The sequence below is a fragment of the Dermacentor variabilis genome, chromosome 8, assembly GCF_050947875.1.
Source record: "Dermacentor variabilis isolate Ectoservices chromosome 8, ASM5094787v1, whole genome shotgun sequence".
Taxonomy (NCBI): domain Eukaryota; kingdom Metazoa; phylum Arthropoda; class Arachnida; order Ixodida; family Ixodidae; genus Dermacentor; species Dermacentor variabilis.
The window spans coordinates 81,234,057-81,253,392 of NC_134575.1; the positions used below are offsets into that span (position 1 = coordinate 81,234,057).

A 19,336-nucleotide genomic window follows, 5' to 3' on the forward strand; every position below is an offset into this window, starting at 1 on the left:
GGAATGGGTTAAACCAACTACATTGCAGTTCAGCAATGCCCTTTCACACTTGGGTTTATTCCTTGCCGCATTCGAAAATTTCATCAGACCGTTGTACTTGGATCTATAGGCCGTCAGTCCCCTTCGAGACCATTTGTTGCTAAATGTAAACGCAGTTGCGGTCATTATACCACTTTTCTGTCTACCAAATTTCTTTACATTGTGGTCAAACTTACATAGGCCAGACAGGCCGTTGCATCAATATTAGAGTAATGGAGCATGCCAATTCATTGGACAAAAAGGACACTAACTTGGCAAAGCATTGCAGTATTTGTAAATGCGTACCTTACTTTGACGATACACGAACGGTATTTTTCACAGTGACAAGACTACCAGAGAAGTCGCTGAAGCATGCCATATCATCGGGAAATCTAATAATTGCATTAGCACAACATCTTTAATCTTGTCAGCAAAAGAAATGGCATTGCTGCATAAAGGGTAGATTGCAAGGCATGTACATTGCTTGCGTATGTTGGCAGTCCGGAGTGTGTATCTGATCATCGATGCATGACCGGGCGCCTGCGTGCCCAGTTTTGTACTTATAAGTTGACTCCTTGCTTCAAATAAATCAGTTGTAAGTTCAGCGCCATGTTTGACTCCTCCTCCTTCTGGTCCTGTCGTCTAGCGCTATTTGAATTTTATTGTTTTTATGGAACACCAGCTCGCCCAATCCGCTGCCCTTCTGCAATTATACCACTCCCTGCGTTTCGGTACTGATTTATACTGCGCACAATTTTTGGCGTAGAGCACCAATGTCACTCCCAGTGCACCAGCACCTGAGTGCCGCAAGCTTGTTTACGTATGCACGTATGCCCACGGCTCTTCGTTCATTTAAACATATATCCTGTATTATTAACTACAAAGCGCTTAATGTGAGAACATTGCAAGAATACGCATATATTTGCGCTGATGATCAGCGTTACAAGGCCCATATGCGCGGAAAACTGCGACCGGAATAGAAGATGCGCATATATATATATATATATATATATATATATATATATATATATATATATATATATATATATATATATATATATATATATATATATATATATACGTTCCCTTATTGCAGCTTTTCGTAGAAGGCTAGCTCTCACATTTTGTACGTATCTTCATAATGCGTACAGTTTGCGTGTTCAATAAAATATTGTTAGCTGAAGCTTTGTGAGTACGAGTGCTCATTAAGACTACTTATGTTTTCTCACAATAATACAGGATAGTCGCATAACAAAAATACGGAATTCTGTCTGTTTCGTGCTAAACAGTGTATAGCCGCTATATGAGAACAGTGAAATGTCCGTAAAGCTAAAAACGGAGAGAACTTTCCGTATATAAATGGCAGATTTTGCCGTATTTTTGAAATATCACATACTTTTCATATCTTTACCTGCAATTCTCCGTATAATGACGGAAATCCTCCGTATAATGACGGAAATTTTTTACAGTGTACTCTAAAATAGACCATATTCACACTATCAATCAGGTGATAGAGAAATGTGCAAAATATATCCAACTCCTTATATAGCTTTCATTTATTACGAAAAACCGTTTGATTCAGTCGAAACCTCAGCAGTCATGGAAGCATTACAGAATCAGGGTGAAGATGAGCCATATATAAAAATACTGAAAGAGATCTATACCGCCTCCACAGCCACCGTAGTCCTCTATAAAGAAAGCAACAAAATCCCCATAAAGAAAGGCCTCAGGCAGGGAGATACGATCTCTCCAATGATATTCACAGCGTGTTTACAAGAGGTATTCAGAGACCGGGAGTGGGAAAAATTGGGGATGAAAGTCGATGGAGAATACCTTAGATACTTGCGATTCGCTGATCATATTGCCTTGCTTAGTAACTCAGGAGACCAATTGCAATGGATGCTCACTGACCTGGAGAGGCAAAGCAGAAGGGCGGGTCTGAAAGTTAATCTGAAGAAAACTAAAGTAATGTTTAACACTCTCGGAAGAGAACAGAAGTTTACGATAGGTAGCGAGGCACTGGAAGTGGTAAGGGAATACATCTACTTAGGGCAGGTAGTGACCACGGATCCGGATCATGAGACTGAAATAACCAGAATAATAAGAATGGACTGGGGTGCGTTAGGCAGGCATTCTCAAATCATGAACAGCAGGTTGCCACTACCCCTCAAGAGAAAAGTGTATAACAGCTGTGTCTTACCAGTACTCACGTATAGGGCAGAAACCTGGAGCCTTACGAAAAGGGTTCTGCTTAAATTGAGGACGACGCAACGAGCTATGGAGATAATAATGATGGGAGTAACGTTAAGGGATAAGAAAAGAGCAGATTGGGTGAGGGAGCAAACGCGGGTTAATGACAGAATAGTTTGAAGTCAAGAAAAAGAAATGGGGCATGCACAGGACATGTAATGGGGAGGGAAGATAACCGATGGGCGGATGACATTAAGAAGTTTGCAGGGACAACATGGCCACATTTAGTACATGACCGGGGTAGTTGGAGAAGTATGGAAGAGGCCTTTGCCCTGGAGTGGGCGTAACCAGGCTGATGATATATATATATATATATATATATATATATATATTCTAACAATGACACCAAGGGCAACATTACTTGTCCTGACAAGGAAATCACAAAGACCATAGAAGCAGACGAAGACGTCATCATCACGGACAGCCGCCTGGCCCATCTGATAGAGGCCAGACGTTTGATACAGGCGCGTTGGAAGCAGCACCGGATGAATCGCAAATTGAGGAGGAAGGTGGCTGACTTAAACAGGGCCATTGAACACCATTGCATGCTCCTGTGCCGTCAACAGTGGAACAAAATCTGCAACCGAGCTGACAAGGAACTGCATCGAACTTACACATGGAATCTATTTCTGCACCTCCTAGACGAAACAAAGACCAAGTCATACGAGCGCGACCACCTCGCCCGCCTCATGCACACCATCACACAACAACAAGGAAAAGATGCTGTTATCAGCAGCCTAGAAGCCAAGTATCTGCCAGACACGCCAACGGAAACCCACCCACCGTACGGAGGGCTGCCCAACGCGTGGCTCGACCGAGACATTACCATATCAGATGTACGGGTAGCGTTGCACGAGCTCAACACCTGCTGAGCAGCCGGCCCAGATCTCGTTACAAAGAAAACGCTGCGCAACCTGGAAGATGCTTTGATAGAGGCCCTAACCCATTCCTTCAATGAATGCTGGCATTCGGGCAAGCTCCCCCGACAGTGTAAAACGGCAAGAACGATCCTGATTCCGAAACCGGGCAAACCACTGGACATCGGCAACCTGCATCCCATCTCACTGACGTCCTGCGTGGGCAAGGTGCTGGAGCACGTGGTAGCCAACCGGTGGCAGGAATACCTAGAGAAGGAAGGCCTCTATCCTGACACGACGATCGGCTTCCGGCGCAGACTCAACACACAAGATGCCATGTTACAACTCAAACAAGAAATCATCGACAACAAGACACAACACAGCAAAGTAATTCTGGGTCTCGATTTACAAAGTGCATTTGACAAAGTCAAACACTCAGCCATATTAGCACAAGTATCAAGACTCAACATGGGGGTAATGAGCTACAATTATATTCAAGACAATTTGACGAACCGCACGGTGGAACTGCACACCGGAGACCTCAAGCTCCCCGAACTCAAGCTCGGCAGTACGGGTACTCCACAGGGTTCGGTCATCTAGCCGTTGCTCTTTCCCCTCGTCATGATCGGGGTAGCGAGGGCAGTAGCGGGGACCGGCGTCTGGCATACGATCTACGCTGGCGACATTACCCTGTGGGCGGCCGGCGGCACCGACGCCAGCATCGAGCCACAGCTGCAAGCGGCGGTTACCGCCATCGAGCAGCACCTTGACGGCGCAGGCCTAATGTGCTCGCCCGCCAAATCCGAGCTGTTCGTCCTCACACCGCTTCGACCGGGACGGAAGCGCGCTCCCCTTCGGGAGTGTGATCACATGAAGATTGTGACTGCACCGGGGCAACGCATCCCCGAAGTTCCCAAGATCAGGGTCCTGAGCCTGCTGCTAAACAGGAGCGGCCGCAACGACGAGACCATCAGCAAGCTTACCACCAAGGCCATTGACGTCATCGGGCTGATACACCGAGTCTCTACACGACGGGCAGGCAAGCGTGAAGACAGTCTCGTGCGCCTTGTCCAGTCGTTCCTGATCAGTCATATCGCCTACGTTGCGGGCTACCACAACTGGCACGTCACTGATAGGACCAAGATCAACACGCTGATAAAACGGGCTTACAAGACGGCGCTGGGTTTAATAGGGACCACGAGTACGGTTCGGCTCTTGCAGCTCGGCGTCCATAACACCCTAGAAGAAATAGCCGAGGCGCAGCTCACCGCGCAATTTGAGTGCCTCTCTACCACCAAGACGGGCCGCAGTATTCTGACGTCCCTGGGTTACAACCCCCAAGCTCCCAGCCGGCAACCGTGCGAGATCACAGATGAGGCGCGGGCCCACATTTACGTGGACCCCATCCGGAAGAACATGCACCCAGGGTACAACCAAGAACGGCGGCAGGCGCGGGCCAAGGCCCTCACCGAACAACACGCCCAAAACCCGCACGCCCGGTACGTGGACGCCGCGGAATACAAGCGGGAAGGCTTCGCGGCAGTGGTCGTTGCGGCGGCTACCGGCACCAAGACAACGGCAGCGAGCGTGCGGTGCACGAACGCCACAAACGCTGAGGAGGTTGCCATCGCTCTGGCGATCACCGAGGCCGAGTGACGCACCGTGCTCAGCGACTCGAGGAATGCCGTGCGCAACTTTGCTAAGGGGCGAATATGTGCGCCGGCGGCTGCCATCATCGGCAAGCTCCAACTTCAAGACCGCGGCAGCACCGTCCGTATCAAGTGGTTCCCGGCGCACGCCGGCGAGTGCGCATCCTCACCGAACCACAGCGAGACGGCCCATTCTGCGGCGCCGAAAGGGCCGTCGAATGGGCCGTCGAATGTCGAATGGGGACGTCGAATGCCATAGGTCCGGCAGACCTATGGCGCATCATGGAGGACTGTGCCAGGTTCCCGACTGCAGCTACCTCCAGGACTTATCCGCCCGAACGGCAAGGTGCACTGCAGTCTGCAGACAAGGACTCACAACTATGGGCCGTTCAGCAGGCCCGGGGTGCGCTCGAAAAGCACAAGTCTCATGACTCACAACAAACGGGCCCACCTGGGCTAGTGCAGAGTAGGGTATAACCGCGGGTCGACGCTCGGCCAGCGTCACGATGCGTCACGACGCGTCAAACCGTCGTTTGCCGGCATTTTATTAAAGTTATCCCTATCCTATCCTTCTTGTACTCACTAATTCAATTAGAGTAATTATATATTAATGGTAATGAAATGAATAAAAAGCAAGTTGCCCCAGGTGGGGAACTATCCCACGTATTCGCGTTGCGCATAATGATTTTGCATAATGATTTCTTCGCATGTAATGCGAAGAGGAGGAATCGTTCCCACCTGCGGCAATCTGTGTTTTCAAGCACTTTCATTACCATTGATTTATCATTTCTTTAATTCAATTAGTAAGTACACGTAATTTCCCCTATCTCGTCTTTGGTGTCTTCGTTCGCTTCTCATGATAAGATTAATAAAAATGGCGCCCCTCAGTGAATCCCTTTTCGTGTCGTTCTTACATAGGGAAGGCCTCGAATCCGGCAATAAGAGTGCCTGTAGATAGCATGCGCGGGCTTATTTACCACTTGTCTTCACCCCCCCTTCAGAAAAAAAAAACACACGTACTCTTGGCGGTTGCGGCACAAAGGATGTTCGCCATCGCCAAGGTTTGTGAGTGGTGGCACTGGCTAACACTCTCAAGGTTGTTCTAGTAGTAACACATAAATGCTCAAGAAGGTGGATGGGGAAACGGTGCCGTGGTAGATCAATTGCTTAGAGCATCGCACGCGTAGTGCGAAGCCGTGGGCTCGTTTTCCACCCGCAGAAAGTAGATTTTTTCATGCACTTTCATTTTCATACACCCATCACAGTTTTCTTGGCGTGATAACAGATCGCAATCTTTCTTGGACCAAACATGCTACCGTAACTTGAAAGAGCGTAGGTTAGGGCGTGTTGGTATTTCATAACTGAGGTTTTTTAGCGCACGAAAAGGGACGAAAGACAGTGGCGAAACGAGGACACAGCGCTACTGTGCTTAGGCCTAAACTGACGGATATACACATTCTTCGCGTAACATCTGGACTGAGATGGAGCTCCTGGGAGCGAGGTTTTCTGCAAGTGTACCGGGCACTTTTTTGGGCTACATACGCTACAGCATGCCTGTGCTATCCAACCTGAGATCATCTTGTATGCGCACGCTGGAGAGCCTTCAGGCAAAAGCACTGCGGATATGCCTTGGCTTGCCACGCTGCACGTCACCTAACGGCGCAATAGCGGAAGCACGGGCTTGTCCAGTGGACATATCCAGGTCTTGGAAACATGTTAGAACCTATCTTCGCCTGCTAACCAGACACTCACACCATCCTCTGTCAACACTTCCAAGAACCAACCTTGATTGTGTTTTTTTAAAGCAATTGCATGCCACGCGAGCATTATACCTGCAAGGTTCCAGGCCAACAACATCCCCGAGACATATCCATGGACATTGCCAAGACCACTAGTGAGGCTTCAGATACCCGGAATGATGAAGAAATCCCACGTTTCCTCCATTGGCTTGAAGCAGCTCACTCTGTCCCATATATTTACATTATATAGTGGTGCTGTGCAAGTATATACCAATGGTTCAGTCACGCCATCTGTCACAACGGCCGCACTTGTCATCCTACAACTTGGAATTAACCGGCGATTTCAATTGGACCACAAATATACGTCTGCGGCCATAGAACTTGCGGTATTATGGGAGGCTCTCCGTTTTATGACAACGCAGACACCTCATATATGGATGGTATTCTGCGATGCCAAATCAGAGCTACAAGCGCTAAAATGCTTTTTAACAAAAGTACCATACTACCTGCTCGTGCGAGAAATCACTACGTCACAGTGCCGAGTTAAGTGGCCACTTGATCACTTTTCAATGGATGCCTAGTCATTGTGATGTGATTATCAATTAACTCGCTGACAGTGAAGCGAGATCGGCCTTCTCCTCCTCTGATGAAGTACGGATTGCCTATTCGCTACCTGACACCAACTCCTTAATCTAGGCACGCATGCAGGACCTTACAAAGGCATAAAGAGCCCACGGTGACAACATTCACAGACACTTACATATGATCGCCCCATACGGTTATTTTTGTCTGCCTCTGATGGTTACGGGGAGCGAAACGTCATTGCCACACAGGATTCGGCTGGGCGTTGCTTTCACCCGTCGCTACGTGCACCTCATCAGCCATTCAGCCAGCCCTGATGGTGAACACTGCCAGATGCCTGAAACACTGGAACACATACTGTGCAATTGCCCAGGATATTTGCTGGAGCGAAGGACGTTAGAAAGATTCCTAGCCAGCGTTGGCAGGCAACCACTGTCGGAGGAAGCTATCCTCGGCCCCTATCCTCACACTGCAACTGCAATGCGTGCAAATGAAGTGTTATTGAAGGTTCTGCAGGACATCAAGATCGACAAGCGCCTCTAGCAAGGCAACTGTCTGATATACATAAGCTCTCACTACTTCTCTTATCATCATCAATCATCCGAGTGCATTTACTCCCCTTCCCTTTTCCCCAGTGAAGAGTAGCAGACTAGAGCGCTCTAGCTCAGGTCGGCCTATCTGTATTTCCTGTCAATAAATTCTATTCTCTATATTAATTGCCAATGATTTATCACTTCTTTAATTCAATTAGTAAGTACAAGTAATTTACCCTAATTTATCCTTCGTGTCTTTGTTTATTATCTTTCATGATAGGACTAATACACTTCGGCCAATTGGTATATATATACATACACATATATATATATATATATATATATATATATATATATATATATATATATATATAAAGTGTATTGCTTACAGTGCCGAATATATGTGGTTGTATTTGCTTCCAAGATATTCAACGTATATTCGGAATTTGGTGGAGTTCTTCAAGAGTGGTTCAATTCCGCCGCGTTTCCGCCCGGTATTTCAGTATCTCCTGAATCGGCTCATGCATTCCTGCCCACGCAGGAATGTGATGCGGACGTAAGCCAGCCCCTCCAATCAACGCATGCGGGGGATGCGTGCGCGGGCTAGAAGTCTTCATATAACGGGACATAAAATAGCACCCCACATGCCGCTCAAACACAACTGCCCGAAAGACTCACCAGCCTTCGCCACGAATACCTCAAGCTCAAGGGTCTCTTTTGCCCCAACTACGTTGCGCCAAGTCCTTCCGCCGTTTCAAGTTGGCATTTCGAAATGGTTGGTACATGAATCACGTCCGTCGTCGAATGACAATTCGTGAATAAATGTGAGAGCACGCACTCTATTACCTTCCGTTGAAGACAGAAGGTTTGCACTAGAAAAACTAGAACGTGCATTCACACCGTCATTCCTTACGCATAAATTTTGGGAACGCCCCTTCAACAGTAGCTATACGTAATTCTTGCAACAAAAAATGAAATCGTCATTGTGGCTGATAAGGGCATCATCCCTACTCAAGCACGAAATGATCGCCACCTATTTTAGATCGAAGTATGTGCATCATCCGGTGGTAGGCATCTATAGTTTTCTTATGGGATTTTACATCTGAAACATGCAACCGTATAAAGAGGCACGCCATAGTGGAAGACCTCGATTTTATTTTTGCCACCTGTGGTTCCCTGTCCCGCGACCATTGCACGATAGATGAGCGTTTTCCAATTCAGTCGCCCTCCGAACGGGCCAGCAGGTCAGGGATCGAAATCGTGACCTCGAGTTGAGCAGCGCCACACCGAAGCCTCCGGCCAAATTCGGCGAGTCTCGCCTACCGTGTAAGCGTAGGAAAAGCTGTGCACCCCTCTTCGACAATGGACTTCATTGTCTTCGAGATGCCAAATAATTTGGTCGCATAAACTTTCACTCGGGCTTCGGAATGCCTGATATAGAGTCACACTACGCAAGTCACACTGTCGAAGATAGCTGAGGCGTTTGTGAGGCCGCGCTGCGGATGGAAAACATAATCGTCCATTCTTGGGAATGGGAGTCGTCGTTAAGGCCGTCCTGTGCGCAACCAGCTTTCCTGGGGTTCCGCAATGACTGCGGCGCTCGCGTCGCATGTCTCGTCGATGATCATCTCGTCGCATCTGGCGAAGCATGGAAAGTGGTCTCAGACACAATAATGCCATCTCAATCGCTAAACGGATGCGGTTGTGCTGGTCGCCGTCATGGGCAGTGCCTCGGGTTGGTATACAAGGTGTCTGTGGCAACGACGGGGCGACTTTCCATCTCGGTGTGTGACGCGACTTGCTTTTTCGGTGTGTTACTGCTCCCGCGCCCATTCTCTGCGAGGTGCTCGACCTTGCAAGTCTTGACAAAAAATCGCGCGCAACCGAACTGTCCTGTCAGAAGCCGTGCCATCTGAAGGAGCTAGCCGGCCTGCGATGTGCGCTGAAAAAGTAGGATTTGCGAACTGTTCAAGGCTCGAAATATGGACAGCGGTGTCTGTGGGCAAACCGATGGTTTTTTGCGCGTCTGGTCACTCAGATGGCGTTTGAATGTATTTGAATTCAAACAATGGCTCCTTCTAAGGTCTGCAAGTATACACAGCCTGGTTACTGCAGCTTCGTGACATGAAGCGGGAAAATACTGCTCTAATTATATCTGATGTCATCTATCACTTTGAAGTGACGTCATTCGGGTTATGCTTTGCGCCTCCTGCATTTGAACTTGCAATAGACGCTCTGCTCCACTGTTTTAAGTGTCCATTCCGTATGTGCTACCTCTATGACCTTATTGTCGTTTCATCGGCTTTTTCGACACACTTTGACTATTTTCGACCCTCTTTTCAAGGCCAGGCGTCAGTTAAATTAATCAAAATGTCACTTTGCCCGCCAGCAGCTCGCTTGCATCGTGCACTGCGTCGATTCTTTCGGTGTGCGTCCAATTCCAAAACGTTCGCAGAACCAAAAGCTCGCCCTTGTCGACCTGTACCAATGTTGTTCAAAGCTTTGTACGCCTCTTCTCATACTTTCGCCTGTTCAAATGCAATTTGGTACAAGTTTCACCCTCTCGCACTGCACATTTCCAGAAAGACACAGGTTCGGAGCTACGGCGTTCACTTAGCAAACTGCGCGGATCACTTCAGCCCCAGTTCTCACCTACCTCGGCGTTGCCGCTCTAACAGAAGCTTTCACCAACGCCTGCAGTCATGAATGGGTGCGGTTCAGGCTGACCTGTATGGTTTCAAACGTGGTATTGCGTGTGCTATATGTCTTCTCTCCAAAGCGGAATTTAATTACTTCAGTACTGAGCGTGATTGGCTTGACAACGTTAGGCGAGCGTGTAAAGTTGGACCCTTCTTGTACAGGCTGCTATTCCCCGTTATCCCGGACCATCAATCAATCAATCAATCAATCAATCAAGTTTTATTTTCGCCGCAGACAATACATTGTTACTGCGAAATAGGAGGCCAGAGAAAAAAGCTGCATCTGTGCAGCTTGACTAAGCTCTAGCCACCCGTACAACAGCAGTGACACGACGATATATTATCTTGATTCAGTTATATAAACATATCAGCAAATAACCGATCAGGCAGTCCGATCACAAATGACAATTACAAGAACAATTAGAAACATAAGCAGTTTCAATAGAGTCAAACAAACAGGTCAAATAAGGTTTTGTTATTAAGGGCCAGAACGTTCACACCGTTCCGGTCTAGCTCATTTAGTGTAGTTGCCAGGGCGTAGTCAAGTTTTTCTTTCCCATAATGGGTGCGCGAGGAGGGAACGTAGTATGGCGGTTGATATCGGAATGGGTAGGAAATTGTACTTTTCCTGAGATTTGATCATTCTTGGAATAGTTCCGCCCTACCTAATGTGGCGTTTTTATAGGTTCTTAATAATTTGTATTTGTATATATTGCGGATTTTTAGAATTTTATGTTTGGGAAAGAGTGGTTCTGTGTGTCCTAAGAACGAGGAATTTTCTATTGATCTAAGTTCTTTTTTCTGAATAAGGAAGAGTTTCTGCAAGTTCAATGCTGTCGTGTTTCCCCATATTAGCATGCAGTAATGTAAGTGAGAGTTAAAGAGTGCAAAATATAACATCTTTTTAATGCTGACTGGAAAAGTGCGACGGTTCTGGCTTAATACACCGGCGGCTCTACTTAATTTTGGTAATAAAGTTTTCACATGTTCATTCCAAGGCATATTTTCTGAAAAAATGACACCTAGGATTTTAACAAACTTTTCTATTTTAATTTTGAATAGCCCGAGAGCAATATGGTCGTCTATATTTTCTAAGGTACCTGGGGTGCGAAACAACACACACTTAGTTTTTGACTCATTAAGAATGACCCTATTGTTCTGGCACCAAATCAGCAAGTTGTGACAGAACGCACTTCCCTTTTGTCTTACAGTATCAATGTTTTTTCCCTTAACGAGCACCGAGCAATCATCGGCATAAATAACATATCTACAATCTTCATATATTTTTACAATGTCATTAATACAGAAAAGAAAGAGAATTGGTCCCAGTATACTACCCTGTGGAACTCCAAATTCAATAGAACGTAGGTGAGATTTATGCTTATTTAGTTCGACGTATTGATGGCGCGCATTCAAGTAAGATTTAATAAGTTGTAGTGTTGTGCCACGAAACCCATAATGCTCTAATTTATCTAAAAATATTGGATGGTTGACTCGATCGAAGGCTTTGCTAAAGTCTAAGAGTATACCCAATGTCATTAACTTATTTTCAAAATTGTTTAATATTTCTTCCTTCTGAGCTAGAAGTGCTGTCTCGGTGCACCATCATGTCAGAGGCTCTCTTTCGTCCCTGAAATATTCTGCTAGACTCACCACTCGATGTTCTCAACGACTCCAAGATCACTCATGGATAGTTATGTACAAGAGTAGTCGATTACATTAGAAGGCTAAGTGCTTGCTGCGCCATGCAGGAGACGCGCCAGAGCTTCCCTACAGCCTTGAGTATACGTGGTTCAAGTCGCTTCCCAAGGAACGCATACGAATGGCGAGCTATGGGCCACCGCCCTCTATGGTATCACTGCGGAGGATACGGCAATATCTGCCATCGATGCCCATACGGCAATATGGGTCTACCACGGTTCACCATCAGTGCGTCGTGTCCGATGCAAAGCGAAGGAATACATGAAATCGCCCACTACATCGTATCGACAGAGTGGAGACCTCGAAACACTTCTCGTTCGCAGTCGACAGTACGCGACCTCTCGCCGTAGCTCCGACCGTACCCGGGGCGAACCCGTATCTAGACTGCTAGCACTTGTCCAGAAAAGTAAAAGCAGCAACTTACGGAGGTGCTATGACACCGGTTGCTCCCCCCTCCCCCATTCCGGCCACCTCCTAACGCGATGTATATCTCCTATCCTCCCCCATTCCGCGTGCTAAAGGTTGGCGGGAACCGTACCCACGTTCCTCCAGCCCGCGTGAGAAGATGCCGCCGCCCTGAGCCACCATCTTTCTCGGCTAACTTTTGAATTAGGCCCACTGAACCTAGAGGACATGGCGCGCGACTGTGATCACATCATACTTACACTTCATACGGACTCTCACGATGGCGCCGACGCTAATGCCGCTGGCGGAAATTTGCTCGCAGTCTCCTCATAATCGCTATTACAGTGAAATTTGTTCATTGCGATTGTTTTTTGGAAAAAAAACTTTTATGTAGCACGCGGTGAGCAACACAAAGAAACATTTCAAATGTTTCATGATGACCCACAATTTTTTTGTTAACTCTGCCCTAAGTTTATTATTATTGCAATGACAATAACAACTCCAGGCGCATTTCCGCTGTCGCCGTAATGGTCCGTGTAACGTCCAAGTGTGATAACATCGTGGCTGCATGACGCACGCGATGGGTTCTAGGGAAAGCATTTGAGGTTGAGCCGGGTATGGTGGCTCGATCTCGTGTGTTTGGGAGACGACACTGGGGAGGAAGCGCGCCGTCTTCCATAACATGCACGGCACCAGGTGGCGAGGCAGGGGAGGCGTCGTATTCCTGTGGCGGCTGCCAGTGTGGAAAAGGCAATGATAGGTCAATAATAATAATAATAATAATAATAATAATAATAATAATAATAATAATAATAATAATAATAATAATAATAATAATAATAATAATAATAATAATAATAATAATAATAATAACTAATAATGTAGTTGGGCAAATATAGAATATAGTCACTCATTTAAGCGACGGCAAACGATATTATCTTGGTTCTGTCAAGCCACGTGGCACACGCATATTAATAATAATTCGGATAAGATATTAGTACGTTCGGATAAGATACATGGAAAACCCCGGAAAGCTCACAGAAAGCGTCCGCCATTTTGAACTTGAAAATAAAACAATCGCTATCCAAAGAAAATCTAGGAACTCGTTTAAAAAGTACCGAAAGTTTAAAAGTTTAAAATAAAAAGGAAAACGCAATCATAACATTTTTTTGGACATAGTGAATACTGAATAAAAAAAAAGCTAACCCTTCACTTGCGTTTGACGAAATGCCGCAGCACTGGCGTCTTCGCTAGGAATTATTGTTTAGGTGTCATTATGACAGCTGCTTTAGGTGTAGCAATCAGCGCTTTCGACCATCTCTCGGACAGTATAAAAGCACCGCCCCAAGCTCACGTTCTCCGTTGCACTCTCGGCCTTCTCCTCACGTGCTACGTACTTGCTACTAAATGTAAGTCGTGGCTCAACATTCATAGTCAGCATAAACCGGCCGTTTTGTTTGATAGCAGGAGAGGTTGCTTTTAAAGATGTATATAATAATTGTTGCCTAGACTGTTGGATCAATGCTCGCTAGATAAGGTGAATATATTTCCCCCACGATTTTATTACAATATTTCTGTTTACAAGATTCATTTATGTGTACATGCTAAGTGAAAGAAAGATAATTAAGCCAAAGAATGCACAGGTGAAGACAAATGTCATTCTAAAGATAAATGCGGAAATTATCAGGTATAACGAGTGATGAAAGCGGACAATAAGATCTTGCCGCAGTTCGGCACCGAACCCACCTATTGCCCATTACTCGTGCGGTGGTTCAGCAGTTAGGCCACCACGACGGCGATCGTATGAGCTGCTCTTCTGGGCGTACTTCTACAAGATTATATTTTAGAGTGTTAGCCAATGCCGCTCTTGTCCAAAGCAGCGAACACGAAATTTAGTGATACCAGCACGTGCCACGTAGCAACTGTCGCCTCATTTTCTCCACTAGGCCTCTTCTTGCGTCCTTGTCTGTCTATATATGCTTCTTGGTTACAAAAAAGTTTGTCATTTGTACTACATAATTTCCATGTCATTACGGTATATGTAACACTAAATTATAAGGCGGTTTCGGTTTACGTCAGTTTCATTTATTGGACGACTGGCGACACAAATATTTCGGGAGCAAGAGGCTCCCGAACGTGCCACAAGATGCAGTGGAGTCGAGGCGAGTAACCATGTTACAGATAAAACCAACCTGGCCAACCCACCCCTATAGGAAGCATGTGCTGTACTATGTAACTTTTACACAAACCAATTATTCGCCTTTTTATTTATTTTGTGCACAGTTTCTATTTTTGCGAATGTTTTAGTTGAATTCACCGCTTTCACTAGTGCAAATTTTCGAGGTAAAGTTGGCCTTCGCTTACTATACTGTGAATTACAAAGAACGAAGAATTGTTTCACAATGTATTTCTATCATGCCTTGGTGAAAAGGTTTTGGTCCTTCCAACACAAAAGGAAGAACATTGCCCGCCGTGGTGGTGAAGTAGGATTGGCGTTGCGCTATTAACCCGAAGGGACGGAATGAAGTAGCAGCTGCGGCAGTCGCGTTTCGGTGGGCCTGACCGGCAAGAACTCCAGTGAACTTTGTGTTGGGTGTACGATAAAGTGCCCCACGCGGGTTAGCAATATTTATGAGCCTCCCGCTGCGGCCTGCCTCATTATTATATGGTACACCCTGGCGTATAAAAAGCCAGAATTTAGTTATGTTTGGTGAAAATAACATATCACCAGATGACAGTGCGATCTGTCCTCTCTGCAACGCAGACTCTCTCCGCTTGCCGAAACCAACATTTGTAGAAAAAGAGCAGTCGTCCACCTTATCCCATATCGTAACCGAGATCTCCCGTCGCGTTGACGTCACCGCATTTGTTTCTTTTGTGATATCTCAACCTGTGTCTCTTGCGGCCCACCTTCGGTGGCGATCTTGCGCGATCTGGACTCTTTAGGGTTATTCGAATGGCTGCAAGCTAACTGTGCAATGCTGGATGGACGCGTAACGCGTTGCTCCGGACTTTTGACATCGCCTGTTCTGCCTACCTGATTGACAATTCTAGAAATACGAATGCGCTCGCGCTCGCTTAAATTTATATGTTTTAGAGCGCAGCTCTTTGGCGCTCATTGCTGCGGCGAGTGTCGGCGGTGTCCGTCGTAACCGAGCAAACGAAGACAGCGAAGGATGAAAGCGAGCACCGATTGCAGCGGCAGATGATTGGCCGCGTTAGTGAATAGAGAGAAGGGAGGGAAGCACAGAAGGAGGGTGTGGTGAAAGCGTGAGCAGCAAAGCGTTGTCGCTAGGAGAGGGCAGCAGAGTAGCGTCCGTCGAGTCCGTCGTCTGTACGGGAACAAAGCGCTTCGCGAGCGGATGTCTGTGCGCGGCGGCTGCTGTGAATTGCGGCCAGGCGATATTCCTACTAGCGAGGCAGTCACGCTACACATCCCTACGTTTGCAGCGTGCCGCGCGACAACGGTTGTCCGTGCCAGCCAATATATAGTGAAATGAAAACACGTATACAGCTGTGCTGAAATTTGGCATTAAGGAATATCGCAATCGTCACCGCATAGTATATTTTATGTTGGTAACAGTGCGTCAATAATTTGCGTATGGTATAATCAGCATCACATTCCCGCGTAAAACTTACCATATCGTAATGCTCGAACATGTTGCGGGAGGAGGCGCTCACTCGTGCTCGCATTAAAAGGAGTGGCATGGTGCTGGCAAGGTCACCGGAGTTTCGGCCTCTACCGGGATCAGCTTGACCTTGTGCCCGGTCCTATGGGGAAACGTCTCATTTACTGTATGTGCACCAGTAATAAATTCAATAATTATGATTAGTCTTCATCGCATGTCACTGCGAACATTATGGGTCAAACATTTATGGAGCATATTCCGCAGTCACTCCTATCATTGCGATTTTCCCACAGTGTTCCTCTAAATAAAGAGTATGGTGCACTTACGGCCGCACAGTGCGAAAATGAAAGACAGAGTAAGTGGCCTCGAGACAGGGACAGCGCCGAGCATCTGCACGCTAATATAAGTGTTCTAATGAACATGAAACGGCACGCATGCAACCGAACAAGTGTTTACAAAGGAATTCTCGAAAGAGGCGTTCGCTTGAGTGCCACCAAGCACGTCTCAGCAACTGATGGTATTTTGCGCCGCGGCAAGCAGGCAAGTTCTTCCTGTATGGCGATTGGCCTTAATGGTTACATAGGACAATTTTAATTTTGCGGTGTGCCCTTTGCATCATCAGGAGCTAGTGTAAGGGCGTGATCCTTCACAATGACTTGTACTGGACGGACTGTGATAGCCACAAGTTGTTTTTGTGGAGACATTTGGCTTGCGCGACGCATGCGGTGTGTGGGTTACACACCGATGTCGATGCTCTGAGGCCAGCATCCAAGCAAACTAAAGGACGGTGTCGTAAAAGGGGGAAGCCGCGGCATTTGTCAGTATGCTCCTGCACTATCCGCTTGATGGCACAGCACTTTTACATATTTTTCAATACTTTTGACGTTTACCTTCAATTACAAAACGGGTCATATTTTACGGCGCAAAGGCGTTATGAATGAGGAGTCGGGGTATCCCTGTAACATCGCTTTTTGTTGTAGCATGCGAACGCTCAGGAATGCAGTCATGCTCGGCTTTTTTAGAAGAGACAAATGTGCAGCGGAAGATGTCTCCAGTCTGATAAGAATCAAGTCTGCCTAGCTCTCGCCAGGAAATCAAAGCACAGGGACTTTCGTATCAAACACCGCTGCAAATAAACCTTCTGAGTACCTGCAATTCACACAGGCACGAATTGCTAGAATCCAACAAACACAGTAAATCATTTACGTCATAGTCTTACGTCAATATTTTTGTGACCCGCGTGACCAAGCCGTGTTGCGTTTCCTCTCCTATGACGTCATAGCATCACCCGGAGCCCAGAAACCGAAACCGAAATCGCTCGGTATAATATAGCTGTTATTAAATTATTTATCGGGTATATATAAATGCCGCGGTGTGTATCGTGCTTCCTGAAGCAGTACGCAACGCTTGAATTGAAGAATGCATGAACGAAAATTTTCATGTCTCCACCCCTTCGCGTCGGAGTTGAGCGCGGGCCCAACTCCGACGCGGCCGATTCAAATACATGTAAAACGCAAAAACGTTTTTCTGAGATAACCCTGGACCAATTTTAATGGCACTTATGTATTTGAGAAAGAAAGTTAAATTCTAGTGACTGTTGGAAGGGGAATTACGATTTAGGTTCTAAATTTTGATATAAGATTTTCAAAAATTTGTACGTATGAAGAAAATAGAAGCACGAAGCTTACAAATTCATAGCTCTGCATCAAGAACAGATATCGCAGTTTTGTAAACGGCGTCCATTAGACCATTGAAAGCGGACCAAATCAATACGTCATTTTACATCTTCGGTGATTTTGTTGCGTTGTTTACAAAGGTTCTGCCTAAGCTGTATTTCCCTATTGCTAAATTTTTTGAGATTCATGTGTAACACATCAATTTTGTCCGCTTTAGATGTTCTATTAGAGGCAATTCACAGAATTGTATTATCATTTTTTTTTTGTCTCTGAGTTACGGAGTTGTAAACTTGATGGTTTCGTCCTGTAAAAATTTTTGGTTTTCGCCAATTTTTAATAAAAAATTGAGGACCTAAATCAAAATTCGCAACCAACAGTCACTAGATTTTAAGTTTTTCTTTTAAATCAGAAAACCTCGCCAAATTTGGTGCAGTGGTTGCCGAGAAAAACGAATTCCCCTTTTATATCTATTTAGATGGGAGCACCCGAGCTAAAGCTTCCTCTTAAGCACTCCCCATACGTGGACTGATCCCCAAGATAGTGAAAAATCGACCCGACCCGCGGCGGTGGTAAAGCAGACGTTAAGCACTCCCCATAAGTTGGCCGATCCCGAAGATAGTGTAATGTCAGGCCGACCCGCGACGGAGGTGTAGTTCGCCATTGACGGGCCCACATACACAGCTTTGCTCGTCATCCTTCTTTACTGAGTGGAAGGGCACTGACATTTTTTCTTATCCGTGTTGGTCCTGTATGCGTCTGCGTTGAAAACAAGAAGCAGGTATGCATGGAAAACCTAAGGTCGCGGCGGAAGGTGGTAGCGCAGAACTTAGCATGCCCAGCTCCTGCACGTACTTATATCTGCATTCACATGGGTTCGTGGACGTGATAACGACCAAAGCTTTCCCTTTTCTGCGCGCTCGAGCGATTGTGAAACTAAGGGTGTGGTTAGCATGCCCAGCCACTGAATGCAAATTGCAGCAGTTACGAGTGGTAGAATCCCGCTGGGGCTGATTGTGAAGAAAGCTTCCTTTCTCTGTGCGCTCGCGTGATAGGGAAGCTAAAGATGAGGAGCAGGCCTGTCGGACACAACGTTGGTCGTCACCATAACATAATGGATGAACGACCTGCGGAAAGACAAGGCGCACCAACTTTTTAGCACTCCACTTGTCCTACAGTAAAGTGCTGCAATGGCTAGTATGGGAGGGGGGGGGGGGTCCCTCATGGGTGTGGTCGACCGAACTCCTTCTCACTGCTAACACTGGACTGATACTGAGAAAATGCTCCGTTCGCAGACACCTCGCTACACTGAAATTAGCAAAAGAATGGAAGTTTATAAAAGTGCGTGTGCCAATTATCTGGTGTGCTTCTTGTGTGTGTGTAGGGCATAAAGTTCCTAGCAATGAAACGGTAGCATCGACGTTTCTGCTGCAGTTGCACACAAATAAAATTTGTTGAAGTGATCGGACGGCGATCGACCAGCCGAGAAGACCAACCCGCAAATTAAAAAAAAAAATCGCTGGTTTCAGGTCTTCCAATGTACTTTGCGCTTAGCTACCAACTGTAATATTTTTCTTTCTGAGCTCTTATGAAGAGGAAAA

At 46.3% G+C, this 19,336-nt stretch overlaps 1 protein-coding gene across 1 annotated transcript in view; it reads left to right on the forward strand.

The window, feature by feature from the left end:
* Positions 1-3,995: 3,995 nt before the first annotated feature.
* The window catches only part of LOC142591459 (nucleoside hydrolase-like), a 41,335-nt gene continuing 25,994 nt past the window's right edge, over positions 3,996-19,336 (forward strand). The window contains exon 1 of the mRNA XM_075703787.1: positions 3,996-4,164. Coding sequence (XP_075559902.1) covers positions 3,996-4,164 — 169 coding nt within the window. The remainder of the gene's footprint in view (positions 4,165-19,336) is intronic.